A 26,578-nucleotide genomic window follows, 5' to 3' on the forward strand; every position below is an offset into this window, starting at 1 on the left:
GGGTTCAGGATGTACTAAAGGCCTTATCTTACGGAGTCAGGGGAAGCTTCATGGAAGATGTCATATGTAAGCTGAGAGTTGAAGGAGGGAAAGGAATTAGCCTGTTGAAATGGGTGGTAAGACAAGGGTAGGAGGTGGGGCTTGATGATGAGAACAAATTGTAGGTCAGTAAACTGCACCTAAAGAAAACAAGTAAGCAAGAACTCTGCGGAGGGTTTGGAAAGCATTCAGGATGGGTCTTCTCAAATCCCACTGCCTTTAGGCATCTTCTCAGGCTACCTCAGCCAATTTTTCTCATTCTTCTGACTTTCAATAGTGATTTGACTATAGAGTGTAGGTTTTACATTGAGAAGAAATTGCATTAAAATAGTTTGGGGAGGTTTGTTTGGGGAAGAAGTAGAGATAAGATGGGGGGAGACCAGAATCTGTCATGAATTAAATTTAAAATTTTGGACTTTTTCCCATGGATGAGTAGAAAACACAAGATATTTAGGATGGGTTCTCCTAGAAAAGGAAAATTCAGAGAGAGAGAGAGAGCGAGCGCATGTGCAAGGTTTCTGGGAACTGTGAGTTCTTCCTTAAAGATAGAACTTTGAAGGGGAAGAGATGAGACTGAAAGAGAAGGTAAGATCCAGATCATAAATGAAGACCACGGTGTTTAGGCATTTTCCAGTGAGCAGTTGGAAGTCGTTGACAGATTCGATATGGGAGACAATTAGATAATGAGAAGCAAATTTAGCAATTGAGAGAGTGAACTTGAGGGGACTAAGTCTAGAGGCAAGGTACCAGTTAGGAGGGTACTGCAGTAGTAGTCCAGGTAAAAGGTGATGAAGCCAGCAAAGAGCAACAGGAAGAAGAGAAGGAAAAGAGGGGAAAGCTTTGACAAATATTATTGGAGTAAAAATTGGCTGGACTTGGAGACTTATCAAATATGGTGAGAGTCTCCTATGGAGTAGGAAGAGTCCAAAAATGTTGCTAAAATTCTGGCTAAATACAAGAGCAGTAACAGAAGAGGAGGCAGATTAGTAATAAAATATTGAAAAATCAAGCTCAAGGTGCCTCTGAGACATGGACGTGGGTGTGTGCATTGACTGATAAAGGGAAATCCAGGGTTGGTATCTGTGGACATGGGAGTCATTGATGCATAAGTGGTGGGAGTTAAAGTGGTACAAGTGGACAGTTTTGCAGGTAGCATTCCATTTTCTGTGTGCTAAGCACTGTCCTGAATGCTTTACATACATTGTTCCATTTAATTCTTTTCTTTTTATTTTTGAGAGAGAGAGAGAGAGACAGAGAATCAATCGGGGAGAGGCAGAGAGAGACAGAGACACTGGATCCAAAGCAGGCTTCAGGCTCTGAGCTGTCAGCACAGAGCCCGACACAGGGCTTGAACTCAACCAGGAGATCATGACCTGATCCAAAGTCGGATGCTCAACCCACTGAGCCACCCAGGCGCCCCTTCATTTAATTCTTATAACAACTCTATGAAGTTGTCATTTTACAAAGAAAAGGAAAGTGTAATATAGGAGAGTTAAGTAGTGTAAAAAACCCCAAGGCTGATAAGCGACAAAGTCAGGAATGGAGCAAACTATCTGACTTAAAACCTGAAATCTTAAAACATCGTGCCATGGGTGAATTGAGAAGAGTGCTCAGGAGAGAACCCTGGGGAGCTTCAACATTTAAAGGAGGATGGTCATGGATGGAGCAGTCTATCTGCACATATATGTAGATATTTGCATATATGGAGAAGGAACCAGAGAGGTAGGAAAACCAGGAAGGTGGCTGTGACAGAAATGGAAAGAGGAATTACCATAACATTACCATAACATTGTGCCAGAAGCCACAATGAAGTAACATTTTAAATTTTTTCATTGGGTTTAATAATTTGGAATTTACTGGTAACCTTGGTAATTGCTGTTTGGTGGCAACATAAATGAGATGGCATAATTTGTGTAAAATTCTTAAGCATAGTAGATTGCATATTTTAAGCACAGCAAAAAAAAAAAAAGTCTCTCGTATAGTTACAGGAGTTAAAGTGGAGACAGTGAGGACTCTTTTAGATACCTGAATCTAAAAGATCTTAACTGACTCAGGTAAGTTGATTTGGTTGGGTTTAAATATGGATACATTTTTTGAGAAAACAGAATTTCCATCTAATGACTTCTGCTTTCTCTGTAGAGTAGCATATAAACTTATCTGTTGAGAGTGAGAAGGAATGTGGTGAAACAGGGGGCTTGAGAAGAGTGGTAAAAATTTGAAATCACTCTTAACAGATGAAAGAGGATGCTGATTAAGAACATGTGGAAGCAGGGGCACCTGGGTGGTTTAGTCGGTTAAGCGTCTGACTTTGGCTCAGGTCATGATCTCACTGTTCTTGAGTTCGAGCCCCATGTTGGGCTTTGTGCTGACAGCTCAGAGCCTGGAGCGTCTTCAGATTCTGTGTGTCCCTTTATTTATGTCTGTTCCTCCCCTGCTCATACTCTCAATCTCAAAAATAAAGATTACCAAAAAAAAAAAAAAAAAAAAGAACATGTGGAAGCACTGTAGCATTGTAGTGGCAAGGGCCCAGTTGAAGGAGATTAGATTTATATGGTTTCAGTCCTCCTGATGGTATGATTTTTCTCCAGCACAATCCAGGAGCAGAAATAAAGGTGCAGTAAAGGCATTTAGATTGATCCAGATTTAGGATTTTGTTGAATGCATGTGATGGAAAGGCTAGATTAGGGAAGAAAAGGAAAAGAAAATGAACGTTTTTTATTTTTTTTATTTTTTTTAACGTTTATTTATTTTTGAGACAGAGAGAGACAGAGCATGAATGGGGGAGGGGCAGAGAGAGAGGGAGACACAGAATCGGAAACAGGCTCCAGGCTCTGAGCAGTCAGCACAGAGCCCGACGCGGGGCTCGAACTCACGGACCGCGAGATCGTGACCTGAGCCGAAGTCGGACGCTTAACCGACTGAGCCACCCAGGCGCCCCGAAAATGAACGTTTTAATAAAAGAATGGTTTAAATAATACACTTGATCTTAGCCAAAAGGCCGAGAAGCGATGAGAATGGTTTAAATAATAGATCAAAGACTGTGGAATTGATAGAGAAAAAATTGAGTAAAAAAAAGTGACTAAAGTTAGAGAAAATATAGAACTTAGATCTTGATGAACAGATAGAAGGGGAGTAGGAGGCTGTGGTCAGAAAAGGGGATTTTAAAATGCACAGAAGAGTGGTTCTTGGAGGTCACTGAATTTAAGATAAGATATTGAGAGACTAGAAAATGTGATGGATCATCCAAAAGGACATTAAACTTGTCTAGGATATAATGAAACTTGGGGTGGTTTTGCTTGAGGTTCTAGAAGGCAGATTGATTTGGCCTTTGAAAAACTTGATCTAGGTGTGTGGTCAAATTACTTATGTCCTAGGACCTAGTGCTGTAAGTAGCAGATAGCAGGATTTAGGTGTATCTGAGTAGTATGTGGACTAGTTGATTAAAAAAAAAAAAAAAAGAGTCTATCTACAATAATAATGTAGAGAAGGTTAAGCAGTTTGCCTAAGGTCACATTCCGGGTGGTTCTAAAGCCCATACTCTTTCCATTAACCCTGGTGTATTTGCAGTTAGCTGAACTTCCGGAGAACAATTTCATTTTAGCTTCTCCAGAGATAATGAGGTTTTTAGTGCCAAACATCTACAAAGTGAAATGGAAATCTACCCAAGGAGCACCTTGAACAGAAAATTAACCTGAAGGAGTCAAGGTTTTTAGGTACCAATTTCAATAAATTGATCCATTAGTTCATTTTTCTGTTTATCTGTTATACACCCATATAATAGTTTACACAGTTTGAGAATACTGTATTTAGAATAATTGAACTAAGTGTAATTTGACTCATTTGGTTTAATTTATTGTCTTTTGTCATTTCTAGCTGCCTATCCCCACCGTTTGAATCTCTTCTACCTTGCTAATGATGTCATCCAGAACTGCAAAAGGAAAAACGCAATCATTTTCCGTGAATCATTTGCTGATGTCCTTCCTGAAGCAGCTGCTCTAGTGAAGTAAGTAAATTCTTACTGCTTTTTGGGATCTAAGCTTAGAAAATTACGAATTTTAGTTCACCTTTTTACCTGTTAGTAAGAATTGTTAATAATTCTACATGCTTAAAGACCGAAGGATATTTTGCTCAAATTGTTCATGTAACTTTCCCACTAATACACATATTTTTCTTTTAAACATTCTTTCTTCTCTCTCTCTCTTTTTTTTTTAATGTTTTTATTTATTTTTGAGAGAGAGAGAACAAGTTGGAGAGGGGCACAGAGAGAGGGAGACAGAGGATCTGAAGTAGGCTCTCCACCAACAGCTAAGAGCCTGATGCAGGGCTCAAACTCTCGAACCCTGAGATCTTGACCTGAGCCGAAGCCAGACCCTTAACCAACTGAGCCATCTAGGCGCCCTTCTTTCTTCCCTTTTTGAAAGCTTGTTTGTTATTTACTCTCTCCCTCTTTACTACCTTGACCATATATATCTCTTGGTCATATTCTTTGGTTGGGAGTACTTTCCAACTGTTTCTTCTGTTTCCATATTCTTTTACACATTTCCTTTCTTCTTGCAGTCTTTTTGAAATCTTGCACCCTCTATGACATCTGTGTAATTAAAGAGATATGGAAATATTTATTCCCAACCTCGTATTGATTTATTCTATCCTTAGTGAAATTGTATGCAGTGTTTCCCAAAGTATGGAATACTTAACATTTGATCTTACTTTTACTCTGTATTAATAGTGTTTTCCTGGTGTTTCACCCATATTTGCAAGTTGTTTATTTGGTTTAAGAGGCATACACACCCAACTGGAGGATAAACAATTATATGGAACAATCAAAATAGTTAAATATTAACTCAAATTATATATTGACTAGCATAGTATTATATGCTTGTATAAATAACGTGACTATTGCATATTACCGATCCATTTGTTAGTATTAACCCATTAAAAACAGAACGATCCCTTTTCCTTCCTTTGGATTATTAAGTTGAGGTGTTTATTTTGGTCCTACTTGAATGTGCTGTGTAATACAGATTTATACCCACGTCAGAGTACATAAAATAGAGGTGCCTGGCTGGCTCAGTCAGTAGAGTGTGTGATTCTTGATCTCCCACAGTTTGTGTAGAAATAGGTTATAAATTCAAAATTGTTATACAAATGTTATTTGCAACTCACGGTGACTAACTTTGCAGGGAAGCATATTGAATTTTATTATTTCTTTTTACAAAATGAGAAAACTGAAGCCCATTGCAGTTAAGAAATTGCCCAAAAGTAAAATGTCAATTTAAGTAAAAGAGGTGAGAATAGAATTGAGATTTTTTTCTGACTCTTAGTCCCCTATTTCTTTCTTTTTTTGTTGTTAATTTTCTTTTTTTTTAATTTACATCCAAATTAGTTAGCATATAGTGCAACAATGATTTCAGGAGTAGATTCCTTGATGCCCCTTACCCATTTAGCCCATCCCCCCCCCCACTCCCTCCAGTAACCCTGTGTTCTCCATATTTATGAGTCTCTTATGCTTTGTCCCCCTTCCTGTTTTTATATTAATTTTGCTTCCCTTCCCTTATGTTCATTTGTTTTGTCTCTTAAAGTCCTCATATGAGTGAAGTCACATGATACGTGTCTTTCTCTGACTATTTTCTCTTAGCATGATACCCTCCAGTTCCATCCACGTAGTTGCACAGGCAAGATTTCATTCTTTTTGATTGCTGAGTAATACTCCATTGTATGTATATACCACATCTTCTTTATCCATTCATCCGTTGATGGATGTTTAGGCTCTTTCCACACTTGGGCTATTGTCGATAGCACTGCTATAAACATTGGGGTGCATGTGCCCCTTCGAAACAACACAGCTGTATCCCTTGGATAAATAACCTAATAGTGTAATTGCTGGGTCATAGGGTAGTTCTATTTTTAATTTTTTGAGGAAGTTCCATACTGTTTTCCAGAGTGGCTGCACCAGCTTGCATTCCCACCAGCAGTGCAAAAGAGATCCTCTTCCTCTGCCTCCTCACCAACATCTGTTGTTGCCTGAGTTGTTAATGTTAGCCATTCTGACTGGTGTGAGGTGGTATCTCATTGTGGTTTTGATTTCTATTTCCCTGATGATGAGTGATGTTGAGCATTTTTTCGCGTGTCAGTTGGCCATCTGGATGTCTTCTTCAGAGAAGTGTCTATTCATGTCTTTTGCCCATTTCTTCACTGGATTATTTGTTTTTGTTGTTGTTAATTTTTTTAATATTATTTATTTTTGAGACTGAGATAAAGTGTGAGTGGGGGGAGGGCAGAGAGAGAGGGAGACACAGAATCCGAAGCAGGCTCCAGGCTCTGAGCTGTCAGCACAGAGCCCGATATGAGGCTCAAACTCATGAACCGCAAGATCATGACCTGGACTGAAGCTGGGCACTTAATAGACTAAGCCACCCAGACACCCACCCACCTGTTACTTCTATTTTACAGTATAGTCCGCCTAAACTTAACTTACAGTTTTTCATTTTTTTAAATGATTATTTGAGAGAGAGAGAGAGAGAGAGAGAAAGAGCACCAGCAGGGGAGGGGGTCAGAGAGAATCCCAAGCAGGCTCCATACTGTCGGCATGAGCCCCACAGGGGGCTTGATCTCACAAACTGTGAGATCACAACCTGAGATCAAGAGTCAGATGCTCAACCAGCACCCAGGCGCCCCTTTTTTTCATTTTTTTTTAAATGTCTTACTTACAGTTTTTCATCTTATAATGGCCCCTTAGTAATTTAAATTCTTGTCTCTACATTTCTTAGTTACCAGAGGCTGATTATTTTCCTGTTTCTCCCTCCTTTTCTCTCTGCCTTTAAATTTCCCATTATCATCTCTATTTGATGTATTTATATTATTATGATATTCTTCTAACTACTTTCTCAGTGTCTGATATCCTTTTCATTCACTTCAGGCTATGATGATTTAACACTATAGGCTCTGGAACCAGTGTACCTGGGTTTGAATCCTGGTTCTGCCACCTTCCAGCTATATAACTTTAGGCAATATAAATTAGCCTCAATTTAGGGGAGGTGGGAAGTGGGTAAGCTAAATGGGTATTAAGGAGGGTACTTGTGGTGAGCACTGGGTGTTGTATGTAAGTGAATGAATCACAAAACTCTACTACTGAAACCAATATTATACTAAATGTTAACTAACTGGAATTTAAATAAAAACTTGAAAAAGAAAAGTAAATAAAACTAGTGGGTTTCCACATCAAACCCATAAAAAAAATAAATTAGCATCAGTTTTTTTATCTGTATATTCTTATCTGTATAAATCTGCCAATAATAGTACCCACCCCATAGAGCGTGGGAACTAAATGAGTTAATATTATATAGAGAGAGTGCTTAGAAAAGCCACTGGCATATAATGAACACTTAATAAGTGTTAGTTGCTGCTGTGTTGTTGAGGTTGACAATAACGATTACTCCTGTGATTATTATTAACAAATTAATGTTACCAAATCACTGTTGTGACCCTTCTTTTAAAAATATTTTTATATTAGTATATAATTTAACACATTCCTTTCCATGTTTGTTATTCTTTGACTCTCAAACCAATTATATAATATAATTAGAGGCAAAAAGTATTATCTTCATTTTGCAGATGAGAATACTGATAATAAATGATACAAAACTACTTTAAGATAGGAAATTGGGGACACCTGGGTGGCTCCGTTCTTGGGGCACCTGGGTGGCTCAGTCGCTTGAGCATATGACTCTTGATCTTGGGGTCATGAGTTTGAGTCCCATGTGGGGTGTAGAGTAAATACTTAAATAAATAAAACTTTGAAAAAAGAATGTAGAAGGTGGGTATGATTACAGATGTTCCAGACCATAAAAGAATAATAGGAACGGCTTTATTCCAGTGAATTTGGAAATTTAGACAAAATGGTTAAGTTCATCAAAAATACAAGTAACTAAAATGGCTCAAAGAAAAAATTGAGGACTTAATAATCCTATAACCACCGAATAAATTCGATCAGCAGTCAGAAATCTTTCCATAAGAACATCTCCCTGTTTTGCAATGGGTTTGCCACCCGAACACAAGTGTCATGAAAACCACCGCTAAAGCCAAGCCAGAATGGTAAAGGAGAGGATTTATATCAACACTGGTTGTTGTTGGAAAACAAGTCTGCCACTGCTGGCCACTTGATCACAAATGTGATGGGATGAAAAATATGAGAAAGCAGCTGCTTTTATGGGAATGGGCTCCTTCAAGTACCCCTGGATCTTCGATAAATTGAAAGCTGAACGTGACCATGGCATCACCATTGATACCTCCCTGTGAAAATTAAAGACAGCAAGTCTTATGTGATCCTCAGTATGCTCCAGGACACAGACTTTATAGAAAACATGATTACAGGTACATCTCAGGCTGACTGTGCTGTCCTGATTGTTGCTGCTGGTGTTTGGTGAATTTGAAGAAAGTAACTCCAAGAATGGTCAGACCTATGAGCATGCCCTTTTGGCTTACACATGGGGTATGAAACAACTATTTGTTGGTATTAATAAAATGGATTCTATCAAGCCGTCCCACAGATAGAAGAAATACAAGGAAATCATTAAGGAAGTCAGCACCTAACATTAAGAAAATTGCTGGGGTGCCTAGGTGGCTCGGTCAGTTAAGTGTCCAACTTCAATCCAGGTTATGATCTCGTGGTTCATGGGTTTGAGTCCCACATCGGGCTCTGTGCTGACAGCTTGGAGCCTGGAGCCTGCTTCAGATTGTGTCTCCCTCTCTCTCTCTCTCTGCTTCTACCCGTCTCGTGCTCTGTCTCTGTCTCTCAAAAATAAATGTTAAAAAAAATTTTTTTAAGAAAATTGGCCATGCCCCTGTATGAATATTTTATAGCAGTTCTGTAACTCATTTTCAGTAGCTGTGTTAATGTGTTTGTGATTGCATTTTTTGGTGTGTTTTTTTGGTGTGGGGTTTTTTTGTTTTTGTTTTTTTTGGTGATTGCATATTTTGGCATGAGATGATACTACTTTATCAGAAGCTAATGAGAACAGATTAAATATGGCTTTAATATATACATAATTATTTGCATCAAGTGAAGGCACTAATGATTTCACCATATGCTGTGAAAAATATTTTCAGTAATTTAGATGAAGAAAAATGGTGAAATAATTGAATAGTAAGTATTATAGGCTTGATAAAATGAAAACAATTTATATGTTATCATGCTTGCATTGCAATTTGTAATTTGTTGTTAAAAGAGAGAGTGCAAGCAGGGGAGAGATAAGAGAGAGGGAGACAGAGAATCCAAACCAGGCTCTGCACTATCAGCACAGAGCCCCACATGGGGCTCAAACTCAAGAACTCTTGAGATCATGACCTGAGCCAAAATCAAGAGTAAGAAGCCTAGGGGAGCCTGGGTGGTGCAGTCAGTTAAGCGTCCGACTTCAGCCAGGTCACGATCTCGCGGTCCGGGAGTTCGAGCCCCGCGTCAGGCTCTGGGCTGATGGCTCGGAGCCTGGAGCCTGTTTCCGATTCTGTGTCTGCCTCTCTCTCTGCCCCTCCCCCGTTCATGCTCTGTCTCCCTCTGTCCCAAAAATAAATAAACGTTGAAAAAATAAGTAAACACTAAAAAAATTAAAAAAAAAAAAAAAGAGTAAGAAGCCTAATTGACTGAGCCACCCACCCAGGTTCCCGTGGTATTTGCTTTATACTTACTTTGTAAATCTAATTTGTAGTCGTTAAAGAATTATAGAATGTAACCAATGGGATCATAAAACTGTAAAAAGATATATGGAGACTTTGCGATTACCTTCATAGGAAATCCAAGGGCTAAAAAGGATTTAGCAGGGTTGCTGGGTACAAATCAACATCTAGGAATCAATAGGTTATTTCAATATGTCAGAAATAACCAACCAAAAAATATAGAAAAACATAACAGTAACAAAAGTTATAAAGCCATATTTGGTATCTAGAATAAAAGGGTGTTAAGACTTCTCTGGAGAAAATTATAAACTGTTACAAAAGGTAATAGCATGTAAGTATAGTACAGTTTAATAAAAATCCCAATAGGACATTTAAAGAAACTTGTTATACTGATTCTAAAGTTCATATAGAAGAGTCAATGTCTAGAAGTAGCCAAGACTGTTGGTTAGCAGTGAGTAGGACTTAACTTACGAAACATCAAGATTTATTATTTGACTATAGTAATTATAAATGAATGTAGTATCAGTGTAAGGATAGATTTAAGGAACAAAACAGAAAGCCCAGAAATGGAACTATACATATGTGGGAGAAGTTGTAATGGTAGAAGTGCATTACAAATCATTGGGGGAAAAATGAACTCTTCAGTAAGTGAGTTTGGAACGTAGGCTTTCCGTGCAGAAAAAATAAAATTAAATGTTAAATGTTTTTCTATACCTTACACACAAATATATCCCAAATAAATTGCCTTAGTGTATAAAACAAAACTTTTAAAATGTTAGAAACACGGGCACCTGGGTGGCTCAGTTGGTTAAGCATCTGACTTGGATTCAGGTCATGATCCCACAGTTCATGAGTTTGAGCCCCACCGTAGGCTCTCTGCTATAGATCCTCTTTCCCCCTCTCTTGCTGCCCCTCCCCTACTTGCTCTCACTCTCTCTCTCTCTCTCTCTCAAAAATAAATGAACATTAAAAAAAAATTTATAATTAGAAAAATGTTAGAAACAAATCTACTTTTATGACTCTAATGGTTAAAAAGCTGTTATAAAGACACAAAGAACTGATAATAAAATATTTATGAATTTAATTACATCAGAATTAGAGTTCTGCATTATATAAGACACCATAAAATTAATGACAAGTGACACACTAGGGAAAATATTTGTTATAGGCAAATAAAAAAGATAAGTTGTATAAATGGAGATTATTTTAGGAGATACAGAGTAGCAAGTTTTTAGAGGTAAAATCTATCTTCATCTAATTTCTAAACTCCAAGGTTTTTGATTAAATACTGATTATTTCCTTAAGTTGACCTATTATTTAGTCTTCCATTCAGTCAGTTAGCAAATATTCACTAAGCACCTGATACATGAAATCCCAGAAATAAGATATTGATGAAAAATACTCCCCTGAGTGAGGTACAAGATTGTGCTGTTTAGCTCTGTTTATTTTGACTGTGATTCCTGGGCACCTCCTCCTGTACTCTTTTTCTTTTTTTTTTTAAGTTTATTTATTCTGAAAGGACGTGAGTGGGGGAGGGGCAGAGAGAGAGTGCAAGAGAGAGACAACTCCAGGCAGGCTCCACACTGCCAGTGCAGAGCCCCACATAGGGCCTGAATCCACAAAATCGCAAGACCATGACCTGAGCCGAAACCAAGAATCTGAAACCCAACTGACTGAGCCACCCAGGCACCCCATCCTTCTGTACTCTTCATCAACTTTATGCTTTGAAATAATTTGCCAATACTTCGCTGTTTTAAAGTCAGAAATGGGGGGGGGGGTGCTAGCAAAGGAAGTATCTGTTGGATATCTTAGCAATTCTATAAGGTCAGCTTGTTGTTTGTTACTTATAAGTCAAACAACACAGTTTATAATTAATTTCTTGTGTTGTATGTGGTAATAATTGTACATTCTGTAGAAATTGAGATTGTGATCAGTAATGGCTAAAATAGAGGCCTAGAATAACAAGGTAAGTAAAACTGCCATTCTGGGTTTTGTTTTGGTTTTATTTTCACAGAATTCCTAAATATGAGAGAGAGGTGGTTGAACTGTAGAAGTTTGAGAGTTCTGTGTTTGTATAAATAATGAACAAATTTAGGAATTTTAGAGCCAACAAATTAGTAAAAATCACTTTTACAAATGAAGAAACCTAGAGATACCTGGCTGGCTCAGTTGGTGGAGCATGGGACTCTTGGTCTCAGGGTTAAGTTCAAGCCCTATGTCAGGTATAGAGATTACTTGAAAAATAAAATCTTTTAGAAAGTTTTTTGTTGTTGTTAATTTTTAATTTTCTTTAGAGAGAGAGAGAAAGTGGGGAGGGGCAGAAGATGAGAGAGAGAGAGAGAGAGAGAGAGAGAGAGAGAGAGAGAGAGAGAATCCCAAGCAGGCTCCATGCTCAGCACAGAGCCCCATGCGGGGCTTGATCTCACAGCCCTGGTATCATGACCTGAGCTGAAATCCAGAGTTGGGCCACTCAGCCGACCGAGCCACCCAGGTGGCCCTTAAAAAATAAAATCTAAATAAATAAACAAACCAATCTAGCCCCCCAAAGACTTCTTACTAAACCAGAACTAAAACCTCTAGTTTCTCCATCTTGGGTGCTGCTTTTACAATATTATAACCTGGTCTTAATTGCATATTTTCTTAACAGTTGCTACTTTTCCAATATATTTTACTTGAGGACTTCATAGTGAATAGTTTGGTTTGAAAATAACCAAAACCAGTTGTCATGTATTCAGTTACTATTTAGTGAGCACCTTGTAGGTGCCCAAGAAACAACAAATAAGTTATTATCTCTGCTGTGAAGAAGCTCTGTAGTCCAGTTGGAAAGACATACATTTATAGATATTATGATTTGACTTCTGGCTGAATGGCCAGCCATCAATTCCAAAGGGTTCCTTTTTTTATAAAACAGTTACATTCTTGACAAAATATAAGCTGACCTAGAAATAATGGACATAGTAGACTATCAGAGCTGACGTTAACCAATATGCCTATGTCAATACCATGCGATCTGGGGGTTAGACTGGGACTCTGGAGAAAAGAGTAAAGTGATTTCGAGTCCTGAACACCCCTGGCTTATGGTATAAATTTTCTCTCGAAGAATACATTTCCTTCTTAGACCACCAGGAACCCCATAGATTAAAATCAAACAGATATGTGCTTATAATCAAAAATAACCAAACACATTGGAAGACAGACCACTGTGAAGGAGAATCAACAGCTTTAGATCCCCTTACAGTGAACTTCAGATAGAATTATCAGAAAGAATATATAAGACAACTATGTGAGAAATGTTAAAGATTAAATGGAATAAAATGAACAATGGATAAGATACGTAGATAGATTTGAAAAAGAACCAACAGGTATTCTACAAAGGAAAAAGATTAAGCTAGAAGTTAGTTCTGAAGAGGGGCGCCTGGGTGGTTTAGTTGGTTAAGTGTCTGACTTCAGCTCAGGTCATGATCTCACGGCTTGTGAGTTTGAGTCCAGTGTCAGACTCTGTGCTGACAGTTCAGAGCCTGAAGCCTGCTTCGAATTCTGTGTCTCCCTCTCTCTCTGCCCCTCCCCTGCTTACACTCTGTCTCTATCCTTCAAAAATAAATAAACATTAAAAAATATTTTTAAAAAATTTAAAAAATTAGTTCTGAAGAAATTAAATGCAGCAGTTGGAGAGAGGTGGAAAAAAGATCGGAATAAGAGGCCTAATTAATATCAAATAACTTTCCAGAGGAGAGAACTTCTGAGTTCTTTTGAAGAGGTAATAGCTGAGAACTCTCTGAAAATGATGAAAAACATGAATCTGCAGTAAAGCAACATAACATACACTAAGCAGGATAAATAAAAAAGAAGTCCACACCCAGTCATTGTAATAAAATTACAAAACCAAACCAAACCAGAAAATAACCAGTGTTAGGATGGGGAAAACCTTCTATGTTTCTGGTAGGAATGTAAAATGGTGTAACTGCTATGGAAAACAGTTTGATGATTCCTTAAAAACTCTAAACATAGAATTTCTGTATAAGGTAGCAGTTCTGCTTTTGGTTCTTTACTCCTCAGAAATGAAAGCAGCAACTCAAATATTTGTACATGAGGGTTCAAAACAGCTTTATTCACAATAGCCAAAAGGTAGAAGCAACCCAAGTACCAATTTTCAGAAGAATGGGTATGCAAGATGTGGTTCATACATAAAGTGGAATGCCATTCAACCCTAAAAAGGAGAGAATCCTGCATGGATGAACCTTGAAGACATTATGCTAAGTGAAATAAGCCAGTGACAAGAGGACAGGTACCAAGGTGCCTGGCTGGCCCAGTTGGTGGAGTGTGCGACTCTTGATCCTCAGGGTTGTGGGCTCCAGCCCCACATTGGGTGTAGAGATTACTTTGAAAAGAACTTAACAACAAACAAAAACAAAAGGACAAGTATTGTGTGATGACATTTGGATGAAGTAACTATAGTAGTCAAATTTACAAAGTACAGTGGTGGTTGTAGGGGACAAGGGGAGATGATGTTTGATGGGTATAGAGTTTGAGTTTTGCAAGATGAAGAGAGTTGTGGAGATTGATTGTACAACAGTGTGAATGCCCTTGACACTACTGAACTGCACACTTAAAATGGTGGAGGGCACCTGGGTGGCTCAGTTGGTTAAGCGCCTGACTTTGGCTCGGTTAAGTGTCTGACTTTGATCCTCTGTTCCCACCTCTTCTTTGCCCCTCCCCAACTTGCATGCATGCATGCGTGCATGCGCTCTCTCTCCTCTCTCTCTCAAAAATAAATAAACATTAAAAAAAATTGCTAACATATCTAGAATAAGCATATCCAAGTAGAGACAATAAACAGATAAGTTGTCAGGAGCTAGGGGAGGGGGTAACAGGGAGTTAATTGTTTAACAGGTACAGAGTTTCTCATTTTTTGTTTTTTGGGTTTTTTTTTTTCCCTTAATGTTTGTTTATTTTGAGAGAGAGAGAATCCCAGGCAGGCTCTACGCTATCAGGCTGTCAGCACAGTGCCCGAGGTCAGACTTGACTTCATGAACCATGATATCATGACCTGAGCTGAAATAAAAAGTTGGACACTCAAGCACTGAGCCACCCAGGTGCCTCCAGAGTTTCTGTTTAGGATAATGAAAAGTTTTGGAAATAGATAGTGCTAGTGGTTGTACAGCATTGTGAATATAATTAATGCCATTGAGTTAACACATTTAAAAAATGGTTAAAATGGCAAGCTTTATTTTACCACATAAAAAATAAAAAACAATGCTAAAGAGAAGACAGAAAGACATCCCATACACAAGACTACAATTAGATTGACCACAGACTTCTCAACAGCAACGGTGGAAGCCAGGTGGCAGTTGTGAAAAGTATTTTATAGCATTTATAGGTACAAAGCAAAACTACTTGCAAGAACCATTCAAACCTTATAAAGATAATTCCAGAGAAACAAAAGCTGAGACAATTTACCATAAGTAAACTTTTGTATCAATTTTAGTCTGAGAAGTTAGTAATAGGAGGGATAGTGAGCATACTAGCAATAAAATATGTGAAATATTTAAAAATAGCCGTAATAGGAAATATGTTGAAACCTTTATGAATAAGTTCTTTGGGGGAATGTTGAATACAAATTCATAAATATTAATGCTTTGCTACAATGAGGAATAATGTGTTGATAATTCTTCAGTGTTACTAGAAAGTTAATCCTTTCTCCACATTAATATAGCAGCCTAATTAATTCAAATTAAAAATACCAAAATTTCCTCTCTTTTGGAACTTAGCATTACTCTAAATTTACTCTGGAAAAATAAACAGGTGAGAATATAAGAAATGTTTTGAAATGCAGCTGTGCTGAAGGAAGATAAGCTAGCTATAGCTTTGGAGATAATACAGTATAGCTGACCCTTGAATGACATGGGTTTGACCTGCTTGGGTCCACTTATACCTGAATATTTGTCAATCAGTAAAGTAGTATAAATGTCTTTTCATTATGATTATAATAACATTTTTTTCTAGCTTTATTTTTTTTTAATTTTTTAACATTTATTTTTTTTTTTGAGAGACAGTGTGAGCAGGAGAGAGGCAGTCACAGATTCTGAAGCAGGCTCCAGGCTCTGAGCTGTCAGCACAGAGCCCGACTCAGGGATCAAACTCGCGAACTGTGAGATCATGACCTGAGCTCATGTCGGATGCTTAATTGACTGAGCCACCTAGGTGTCCCTCTAGCTTACTTTATTGTAATACAGTATATAATACATAGGACATACAAAATACGTTAATCAACTGTGTGTGTTATTGGTAAGGGAGCAGTAGGCTATTAGTAGTTAAATTAATGGGGAATCAGAAGTTGTGTGTGGATTTTTAACTGCAGGGATTTGAGGTCAGCACCCCTAACCTCCCCCAACTTTGTCTAAGGGTCAACTGTGTAATGTAAACATGGGTTAACAGAACAGAATTTGCAGCCTATGAAAATATTAATAATTGAATATATGCTAGAGGAAGCACAGTATATCTAAGGAAAAGAGAAGTTATGATATTGGAACAATTAATGGGAGATCTGTTTAGATTAGAACTTGACTTTATATCCTATACCCAGTAGAATGAATTAAATGAATTATGCAAATAGGGGTGTCTGGGTGGCTCAGTCAGTTAAGTGTCCGACTTCGGTTCAGGTCATGATCTCACCATTCCGGAGTTCCATCCCTGTGTCGGGCTGTGTGCTGACAGCTCCGAGCCTGGAGCCTGTTTCAGATTCTGTGTCTCCCTCTGTCTCTCTGCCCCTTCCCCGCTCGTGCTCTGTCTCTCTCTCAAAAATAAACATTAAAAAAAATTTTTTAATAAAGTAAATTATGCAGCTATTTTTTTATGTTAATCATTAAAGGAGAAATAAAAGAAAATAAGTTACAGTTTTTTAAGTCTCTGGTAGATTTCCTATACTTACAAAGTGGCAGTAGAGAGCACTTTTTATTTTAACAAGGCTATGTTTTAAAATTACATGTTTTATGGAGCACCTGGGTGGCTCAGGTGGTTGAGCGTTCAACTCTTTTTTTATATATATACTTTTTTTTTAATGTTTATTTTTGAGAGAGAGACACACACAGAGTGCAAGTGGGGGAGGGGCAGAGAGAGAGAGAGAGAGGGAGACACAGAATCCAAAACAGGTCCAGGCTTGGAGCTGTCAGCACAGAGCCTGATGCAGGGCTTGAACTTATGAACCGTGAGATCATGACCTGAGCTGAAGTCGGAGAACGCTTAACTGACTAAGCCACCCAGGCGCCCCGAACGTCCTACTGTTAATTTTGGCTGAGGTCATGCTCTTGCAGTTCATTGGTTTGAGCCCTGCATCAGGCTCCTCTCTGTTTGAGATTTTCTCTCTCTCTCTTTGCCCCTCCCCCCACCTCAAAATAAACTTAAAAAAAAATTCTGTTGTAAAATGTAACTTAAAAATTAAAGTGCAGGGGCGCCTGGGTGGCTCAGTCGGTTAAGCGGCCAACTTTGGCTCAGGTCATGATCTCGCGGTCAGTGAGTTCAAGCCCTGCGTTGGGCTCTGTGCTGACAGCTCAGAGCCCGGAGCCTGTTTCAGATTCTGTGTCTCCCTCTCTCTGACCCTCCCCCGTTCATGCTCTGTCTCTCTCTGTCTCAAAAATAAATAAACATTGGGGCTCCTGGGTGGCTCAGTCGGTTAAGCGGCCGACCTCGGCTCAGGTCATGATCTCGCGGTCCGTGAGTTTGAGCCCCGCATCAGGCTCTGTGCTGGCAGCTCAGAGCCTGGAGCCTGTTTCAGATTCTGTGTCTCCCTCTCTCTGACCCTCCCCCATTCATGCTCTGTCTCTCTCTGTCTCAAAAATAAATAAACATTAAAAAAATTTTTTTTAAAAATTAAAGTGCAGAATGGGCAAAGGTATTTGTAATGTTGGCAAAATAATTAATATTTTATATATAAACTTAATCCTTAGATAAACACTAAAATGCTAGTGAGCAGATAGGCGCAGTTCACAAGAGAAAATATTACCTCATTCCATTGATCAGTTTTAGTGTTATTAAAGGTGGGGTATCCAGACATTTGTGTATGTCCTGATAGGATACAATATAGAGTATATAGTATCATTAGTTAAGTATTCACTCTCCCAATTTAAGCATGTATGTAATGCAAATAATTTTCATCTAGAAGAAATTCAGGCAGTGGAACAAGTTAAATGACACCAACAGAAGCAAATAAATAAAGCTAGAGTGTGGAATGTTCTGCTGGAGAGCTGACCCCTCAACTGCAGCATTAGTAAATGGCATGGGAAAAATACTGAGAACAATGTAATCTAATTGCTCTAGATTAAAAAAGATTTAAGAGACATAACCAAATGCAATGTGTTGACCTTCTTTGAATCCCAATTCAAACAAACCAACCATAAGTGGACATTTTTTAAACATTCAAGGAAATTTGATTATAGAACAAATGAAGATGGTGCCAGTGAATTATTGTTAATTTTATTAGGCATGGTAGTAGCACTATTGTTGTATAACCAACTGTTAGAATTTTTTTAGAGTAGGGGCAAAATGACATGATAGCTGGGATTTGCTTTAAAATACAGTAAAACCTTGGGGCACCTGGGTGGCTCAGTCGGTTAAGTGTCCGACTTCGGCTCAGGTCATGATCTCATGGTCCGTGAGTTCGAGCCCCACGTCGGGCTCTGTGCTGACAGCTCAGAGCCTGGAGCCTGCTTCAGATTCTGTGTCTCCCTCTCTCTCTGACCCTCCCCCATTCATACTCTGTCTCTCTCTGTCTCAAAAATAAATAAACATTAGGGGCGCCTGGGTGGCGCAGTCGGTTAAGCGTCCGATTTCAGCCAGGTCACGATCTCGCGGTCTGTGAGTTCGAGCCCCGCGTCGGGCTCTGGGCTGACTGCTCAGAGCCTGGAGCCTGTTTCCGATTCTGTGTCTCCCTCTCTCTCTGCCCCTCCCCCGTTCATGCTCTGTCTCTCTCTGTCCCAAAAATAAATAAACGTTGAAAAAAAAATTTTTTTTAAATAAATAAACATTAAAAAAAAATTAAAAAAAATAAAATAAAATACAGTAAAACCTTGAATGTAACTTGTATTGTGACTGTTCCTCTAAGTGAGCAAACATTTCTAACAAATTTTAACTTGATAAATGAGTGATGTCTCGCAATATGATGCCAAATGTCACATGATCACAACTGACCCCATGGTTCTTGAAATTCACTTTGATATACGAGTGCTTTGGTTTACAAGCATGTTTCTAGAACGAACTGTGCTCACAAACCAAAGTTTTACTGTAGTGCAACAAAGTGGCACCTGCCTGGCTTAGTTGGTGGAGCATGTGACTCTTGATCTTGGGGTTACAAGTTCAAGCCCAACATTGGGTGTAGAGATTACTTAAAAATAAAATCTTGGGGTGCTTGGGTGGCTCAATTAAGCCTCTGACTCTTGATTTCAGCTCAGGTCACGATCTCACGGTTAGTTACATCGAGCCCTGCATCTGGCTCCATGCTGAGCGTGGAGCCTAGTTAAGATTCTCTCTCTCCCTCTTCCCCTCTCTCCCGCTCATGCATGCTCTCTCTCTTTCTCTAAAATAAAAAATAAATAAGCCTTCAGTTTGGGGCACGTGGGTGGCTCAGTCGGTTAAGCATCCGACTTCAGCTCAGGTCATGATTTCACAGTTCGTGGATTCAAGCCCCGTGTTGGGCTCTGTGCTGTCAGCTCAGAGCCTGGAGCTTGCTTTGGATTGTGTCTCACTCTTGCCTCTCTCTGTCCCTCCCCCACTTGTATTCGCTTGCTCTCTCTCAAAAATAAACTAAAAAATAAATCTTCAGTGTAAAAAAATGAAAAGGAAAAAATACTGTAACAAAGAAAAGATAGATGAAGAAAATGTGGCAAAATCTTGAAAATTTTTTAGGTCTGGGGTGATTCTACTTCTAAGTATAATGACATTTTTGAGAGTAAAAATTTTTTAAGAGGGTAAAATGGTTAAATTGAGATTATGAATACAAATTGAAGTGAGACCAACCATTGCTGCAGAAGTTTGGTGAACAGTATATTTACACTGGTGGTTGGAGTATAACCCTCTTAGAAAAAAACATTTTGGCATTATTAAGGAGAAAGACTTTGATCAAAAAATACTTATTGCAGTATTAATTATAGTAACAAATCTAGAAATAACCCTAAGTGTACATAACAGTAGGCAGGTGATAAATTTTGGATGATAGAGTATTGTCATTATAAAAGTAATTTTTAGGGATGCAAGGGTGGCTCAATCGGTTGAGTGTCCAACTTCATCTCAGGTTATGATCTCACGGTCCATGGGTTCGGTTCGATCCTTGCATTGGGCTCTATGCTGACAGCTCAGAGCCTGGAACCTGCTACACATTCTGTGTGTCCCTCTATTTCTGCCCCTCCTCTGCTCACACTCTCTCTCTCTCTTTTTCTCTCTCAAAAATAAACAAACATAAAAAACTTAAAAGTAATTTTTACAAGGAATTGATTGGAACATTGGGAAATGCTTGTTTCATTAAATGAAAAGAATAGAATACAGTTATGGACACACACATACATAATATAAAATTGGTTTCATATACAATAGTAGCATCCATAGTGGAAAAAAAGACTTAAAGGTAGAATACTGAAGTTGGTAGACTGTAAGTCTCCATTTGGTGAAAATCAGTCAAGTTTTTCTTTATATTTTCCCATAATTATTTCAGTGTTATGTATACACATAATATGTATAGTATAATGTGTATATATTATATATAGTATTTATATTATAGTGATTATAATATATAACATAGTTATATATATTATATACTACTATAATATTACTGTATGAATACTATATATACTATTATATGTAAAATATATATATATACATATATATATATATAAATGTATATGAGAGGAAGATTATCAGCGTAAAAAACAAGAAATGAGAATAGAGTGCCTTGGTTCATAAATCCGTAGAAAATATCTGTAGAAGTTTAATACAATTTTCTCTTTCCTATACATGCTGTTATTTGGTTAAAAAGTCTTTTGTGATACATGATGTTACAGATTTATAGAGTCTCCTGCTTGAAAGGAGCCATAAAACCGGTATCACTCAGTTTTTTACCTTCAGTCTCCATATGGGTTGGTGGATTCACCTGGGAAGAGATTAAGTTCCCATTTTGTCTTCTTGTTTTGTTTTGGTTTGTTTCTTTTGCATTGTTTTTCTTCTACAGTTTCAGGTAAGACGTGATTTTAATTTTTGCTTCCTAGTAATCAAATACTTCTACTTTAACAATATTCCTCCTTAAAGTATGATGACCAGCTGATGCAGAACTCCCATCTGTAAAGCAAACAGAAAAGTGACAACCCTCCCCTCCCTCATTCTAGATATGTTTTCTTACAGTATTAGGGGATAGCCTTCTGAAAAACTTGTTACAGTACATGATTGATTCATGATTATTTCCAACTGTACCTTTAAGAAAAAGCACACTTTATAGCATTGCCAAACACTGTACTCTCATTCTGTACTAGTATAGTTGGTTTGGGGGCCAGATGCTTCTATATTAGATTTCATTTTATTAAATTCACCTGCTCTTTTGGAATGCCAGTTGCATCAGCGAGCATGTGGACCAGCCCCCATAACTTCGTATCCTTCAGAAGGCTTAGCGCACTGTCGATAACCTCATAAACGTCATTGATAAAAAGTGTTAAATAAGAATGTTTATGATCTTAATGTGTCAACTGTGCTTCAATTTTTAAAAATTTAAATAAAAATTAAAATGAAAAATTTTTAAGAGTAAAGATTTTTTTAAAATATGAAATTTATTGTCAAATTGGTGTCCATACAACACCCAATGCTCATTGCAACAGGTGCCCTCCTCAGTACCCATCACCCACCCTCCCCTCCCTCCCACCCCCCATCAACCCTCAGTTTGTTTTCAGTTTTTAAGAGTCTCTTATGGTTTGGCAAAAGAGTGAAGATTTTAGCTTACTAGATACTGTAGGGGAAAAAAATTTTATTTATTTATTTATTTATTTATTTATTTATTTAGAGAGCATGCAAGCGAGGGGGGGGAGCGAGGGAGGGAGGGAGGGAGAGAGGAGAGAGAGAGAAAATATCTTAAATAGGCTCCATGCTCAGTGTGGAGCTGAACGTAGGGCTTGATCCCACAACCCTGGGATCACAACCCGAGCTGAAGTCAAGAGTCAGACACTCAACTGACTGAGCCACCCAGGCACCCTGAAAAAAAAATATCTTAAACATCAGAAGACATTTGGAAAATAATTTTGTTTCAGATTTCTAGTTTGAGATATAAATTCACATTTTTATATGTCTGTGTCACTTTTTCTTCTCAGGGATCCATCTGTCTCTAAGTCTATAGAACGAATCTTCAAAATCTGGGAAGATAGAAATGTGTACCCAGAAGAAATGATAATGGCACTGAGAGAAGCTTTGAGTAAGTGTATTTTCTCTCCTAAAAAAAAAAAAAAAAAAAAAAAATCATTGAGTCTTTAAAATTATATACATTTTATAGATGTAGGCCTGTTGCATAACAATGAAAAATAAAGTTTTGAATTGGGCCCTATTTATTTAAAATTAAATACTTAACAAAAATCTGTTTGAATTAAAATTTAAATAGAATTAGTTTGGGGAGGGTTGGATTTTGTTTGTATTGACTAGAGAAAGTCATGCATATTAAGTGATGATGGCTGATTATTTTCCTACACTTTACATTGAGCATTTTTAACTATTCGTGTTTTAACAATTACTGCCCTGTCCATTTACTGTTGGAGGATTTTTTTTGATGGGGTTTCAGTTTCCAGTAAGCTATTTGATATTAAGCATATATATTAAGCATTCTTTAGTCTCTGTTTTGGTTTAGATTTGCAATAAATTGTGTATTTCTAAGAAGTTATTTACTTCCGATGTATTAGGTGTATTTACTTGAGTCATTAAATGGAAGTTGGTGATATCTGACACCTTGACATTATTTGATTAGAAATTTGCTTTAAAAATAGTATCTTCTAAGAAGCTGTTAAATTCTTCATTTGAATGTGGTAACTAGTATTTTTAAGCTTCCTGCCCTATTCTCAAAAATCAGTGATTTTATTGATGATAGAAATCATGTTTATTTGACAGCTTCTTAGATCTGGTGGGTGTTTTTATTTTTTTTATAAAAATGAAAGGAAAAGAAAGAAAAACAACACACAGTCTCGGATTGCCTTTTTTCAATGCTACAACTTTGACACTGAAGTGGACAGACAGAACAGCTTCCCATAATGCCAGATTGCAAAAACTGAAATGTTTTCCAGGTACCACTTTCAAAACTCAGAAGCAGCTGAAAGAAAATCTGAACAAACAACCGAATAAGCAGTGGAAGAAATCACAAAGTAAGGAACAAAATCTCAACTAATATAAAATTACCTCCTCTTTTTGGAGCAGAAGAAAATGTAGACCATTTGACATCGTACCTGGCATAAACCATGGGGAAGCCTGTGTTTTCCAGGCCTGGGAGAGTGACCCAGTGACTTATACTAAACAAGCCATCATGGAGTTACTTCTTTAAAAAAACAAAAACAAAAAAAACCCCTACTTTTAAACAAAGGAAATGCAGAAAAAGGGTTTAAATGAGTGAAGATTCAAGAGTAGTTGGGGGAGTGAAAGAAGAAAAATGCTTGATAGTGCCCAGGCTAACTCTCAGACTGAAAGATATATGAAGGTAGAGGCAGCTGGCATTAAACAACAGAGCTGAAGAGGAGACTAGGCATTAAGAAGCATTTATGTGGGAGCCATGAAATCCTTCAGATTTGGGGACACTCTACCAGATTAGACATGGGCCTCAAATCCTGGCCAGAAGCCCACTCTCTAACAGGAGCTCCTGCTATATTTCTCATGTTTACCCAGCATGAGATCAAGGGAGTGGAATACTGCACGTGATAGGCTGCTGTGGGCCAAACTGAGGAATATTGAGAAGGACTTGGTGTGGAGGGAACGAGGTAGAAGACAGTGAGAATTGGGAGGTAAAACAAGACACTTGGGATGGTTTCACTCCAGCAAGTATATGATATTCATCATGATTAAGGGAGTCCTGACATCCTTTTGCTCATAAGTTGCATGCTTAGGAAGAGCAAGAGTCATCATTTCAGCCCAAGTTGAACCACAGTGGTAATGTGCTTAGAACTCTCCCTGCCTGTTTTTGCTGTGAATTGAGTCAGCAGAAAAAGAAATCCAAAGCTTAAATCGTAGGAATAGAGTTGATGTTTGTAAGCAATTTTCTTCAGCCAGTGCTCAGGATTAATTGGATGTCCCTGCTCCTGAACACTCTTAATTTGAGGTACTGAGATCCTCTTATACTCAGACTAGGAAACAAGGTACTTCATGTATCTCAGAATCTCCAAATCCATAATTCTAGGACTTTGTGATTTAAAGGGTCTGTTGGAGGTAAGTAGGTTAGATGTATCTAAATAGTATATTTTTAGGGGCGCCTGGGTGGCTGAGTGGGTTGAGTGTCCGACTTCAGCTCAGGTCATGATCTCGCGGTTCATGAGTTCAAGCCCTGCATCGAGCTCACTGCTATCAACACAGAGCCTGCTTTGGATCCTCTGCCCCACCCCGCCCCTCATCCCCCCCTCCCCTGCTTGTGTTCATTCTCTCAAAAATAAACATTTTTAAATTAAATAAATAAAGAGTACACTTTTATATTGGCCATGCGTGGAAGTGTTGAAATTTCTTATCTGAGGAATATGAATATTCAAGGAATATGAAATATTACAGAAATACTTATTCTAGGAATTATATTATTACTTAAATGTGCATATTTGATATATGTTCATAAATACACCCTTAATTATAGACCTGAAAAACTTCCTCACTATTTGTCAACTTTTTGTGTCTGTATTCTTAATGACCTTTTATTTAATTCAACAGCATCCACGAATCCAAAAGCTGCTCTCAAGTCTAAGATAGTTGCCGAATTTCGAGTAAGTTAAAGAATGCATTTAACATGCCAAAGCTTTATTCACCCGTTTTGTTATAGTTCCCTATATAGTCCAGTAAAATTTATTTTTATTCAATTGTACATCAGTTATATTTTAAACAAGTTTGAACTGTTCTGAAGCAATCTAGATTGGGATTATATTACACAGAGTTTTATATGTTGCCTTAATGGAAAAATTAACCTTCTTCCAGAATATCTGTGACCAGCCAGGTGCTATTACCAGCCGAGGCCCCTGACAAGGGGTTCATCCTTTGGTGAAGTGCTACTAAATTAGAACTTGCTTAGAGTTAATATAACACTATGTGTATCTCATTAAAATTTAAGGAAGATATAAATGGACCTTCGTCTTAGCCTTAACTTCGTATGCATCAATTAGCTTTGAATAATCAAGGATAGGATCTTTTAAAGTATATAACTAAAAATACAGTTTTGGTATGAAAATTGGTATTAATATCTCTGATTATGAGGAAGTGCAAAGAGCCTCTTTCCTCTTGGTTTTATTAGGTTTTAGACATGTTTTATGTTAATGGGAATAGAGTAAATGAATGATTTCATAAATGAATATGACTCTGGTCTATGTTCAGTCCCAGGCCCTCATTGAAGAGCTGTTACTGTACAAGCGCTCAGAGGATCAGATAGAGTTGAAGGAAAAACAGCTGTCGACTATGAGGGTGGATGTGTGCAGCACAGAAACTCTCAAGTGTTTAAAAGGTAATACTTACATCTTTTTAAATAGAATACCTCAGATTTTGTTCCCAGGTCTGTAATTTTTCAATGATTAGACTGGCTTCTCCCCTAAAGAGAACCTTAGATTTTGGAGACCAGTTGTGGCACTTCTGGTTTTCCAGGTAGTGATTTCATGCATATGAATTTCATAAGTAAAGTCCTGTCTTTCACATTACATACCTTACACTTACCCAGTGTTATATTTTAATTGTATCTCAATAAAGCAGGGGAAAAAAGAAATCTAAAAAAAATCATAAAACAATTCTTTCCCTTTCCTTACTTCTAGTGCTTTCTTGCTGTGTTAGGTTATATATAGACAAATGTATTTCACATGTGTGATAATGTGGCTTGGGTATGTTCTTTATTTTTTATTTTTTAAAGTTTATCTATTGCAGAGAGCGAGCATGAGCTGGGGAGAGGGACAGAGGGAAGGAGGGAGAGAATCTTCTTAATTTTTCTTTTTTAACGTTTATTCATTTTTCGATAGAGACATAGCATGAGTGGGGGAAGGGCAGAGAGAGAGGAAGACACAGAATCCGAAGCAGGCTCCAGGCTCTGAATGGACCTCACAGAGTCCGACGAGGGGCTTGAACTCACGGACCGTTAGATCATGACCTGAGCTGAAGTCGAACACTTAACCGACTGAGCCACCCAGGCACCCCAGGGAGGGAGAGAATTTTGAGCAGGCTTCACGTTCAGCACAGAGCCCGACACGGGATTTGATACTACAACCTTGGGATCATGACCTGAGCCAAACTCAAGAGTCAGATGCTCAGTTGACTGAGCCACCCAGGTACCCCTGGGTATGTTCTTTAGTAAGGTCAGTGTAGTGCCCCATAACATCTAGTTAGTTGGTCTCTTTTCCTTGGGTTGTAAATTATAAATAATAAATTAATAATGTACTAGAGGATTGTGTGGGTGTCTCAGTCAGTTAAGTGTCTGAGTTTGGTTCAGGTCATGATCTCATGGTTCGTGAGTTCAAACCCCCACATCAGGCTCTGAGCTGACAGCACAGAGCCTGCTTGGGATTTTCTCTTTCTCCCTCTCTCTCTGCCCCTTCCCAACTCACACTTTCTCTCTCTCTCAAAATAAACAAACTTAAAAAAAAAAGTGTTAGAATGTAAATCTCGTGAAGGTAGAAATTATCCTTATTTGTTCATGCAGTAT

At 38.0% G+C, this 26,578-nt stretch overlaps 1 protein-coding gene and 1 pseudogene across 4 annotated transcripts in view; one reads left to right on the forward strand and one right to left on the reverse strand.

Annotated features, from left to right (window-relative positions):
- Positions 1 to 26,578, forward strand: part of RPRD2 (regulation of nuclear pre-mRNA domain containing 2) — a 101,762-nt gene that overhangs the window by 46,410 nt on the left and 28,774 nt on the right. For 2 of the 4 annotated variants that reach the window (XM_030324464.1, XM_030324466.1), the window contains exons 2-6: positions 3,913 to 4,042; positions 22,044 to 22,144; positions 23,001 to 23,078; positions 24,616 to 24,668; positions 25,270 to 25,396. In XM_030324464.1, coding sequence (XP_030180324.1) covers positions 3,913 to 4,042; positions 22,044 to 22,144; positions 23,001 to 23,078; positions 24,616 to 24,668; positions 25,270 to 25,396 — 489 coding nt within the window. The remainder of the gene's footprint in view (positions 1 to 3,912; positions 4,043 to 22,043; positions 22,145 to 23,000; positions 23,079 to 24,615; positions 24,669 to 25,269; positions 25,397 to 26,578) is intronic. The other 2 variants (XM_030324467.1, XM_030324465.1) reach the window with 1 other exon arrangement.
- LOC115522457 lies at positions 2,895 to 3,049 on the reverse strand (annotated as a pseudogene).

Source organism: Lynx canadensis, chromosome C1, assembly GCF_007474595.2.
Source record: "Lynx canadensis isolate LIC74 chromosome C1, mLynCan4.pri.v2, whole genome shotgun sequence".
NCBI lineage: Eukaryota > Metazoa > Chordata > Mammalia > Carnivora > Felidae > Lynx > Lynx canadensis.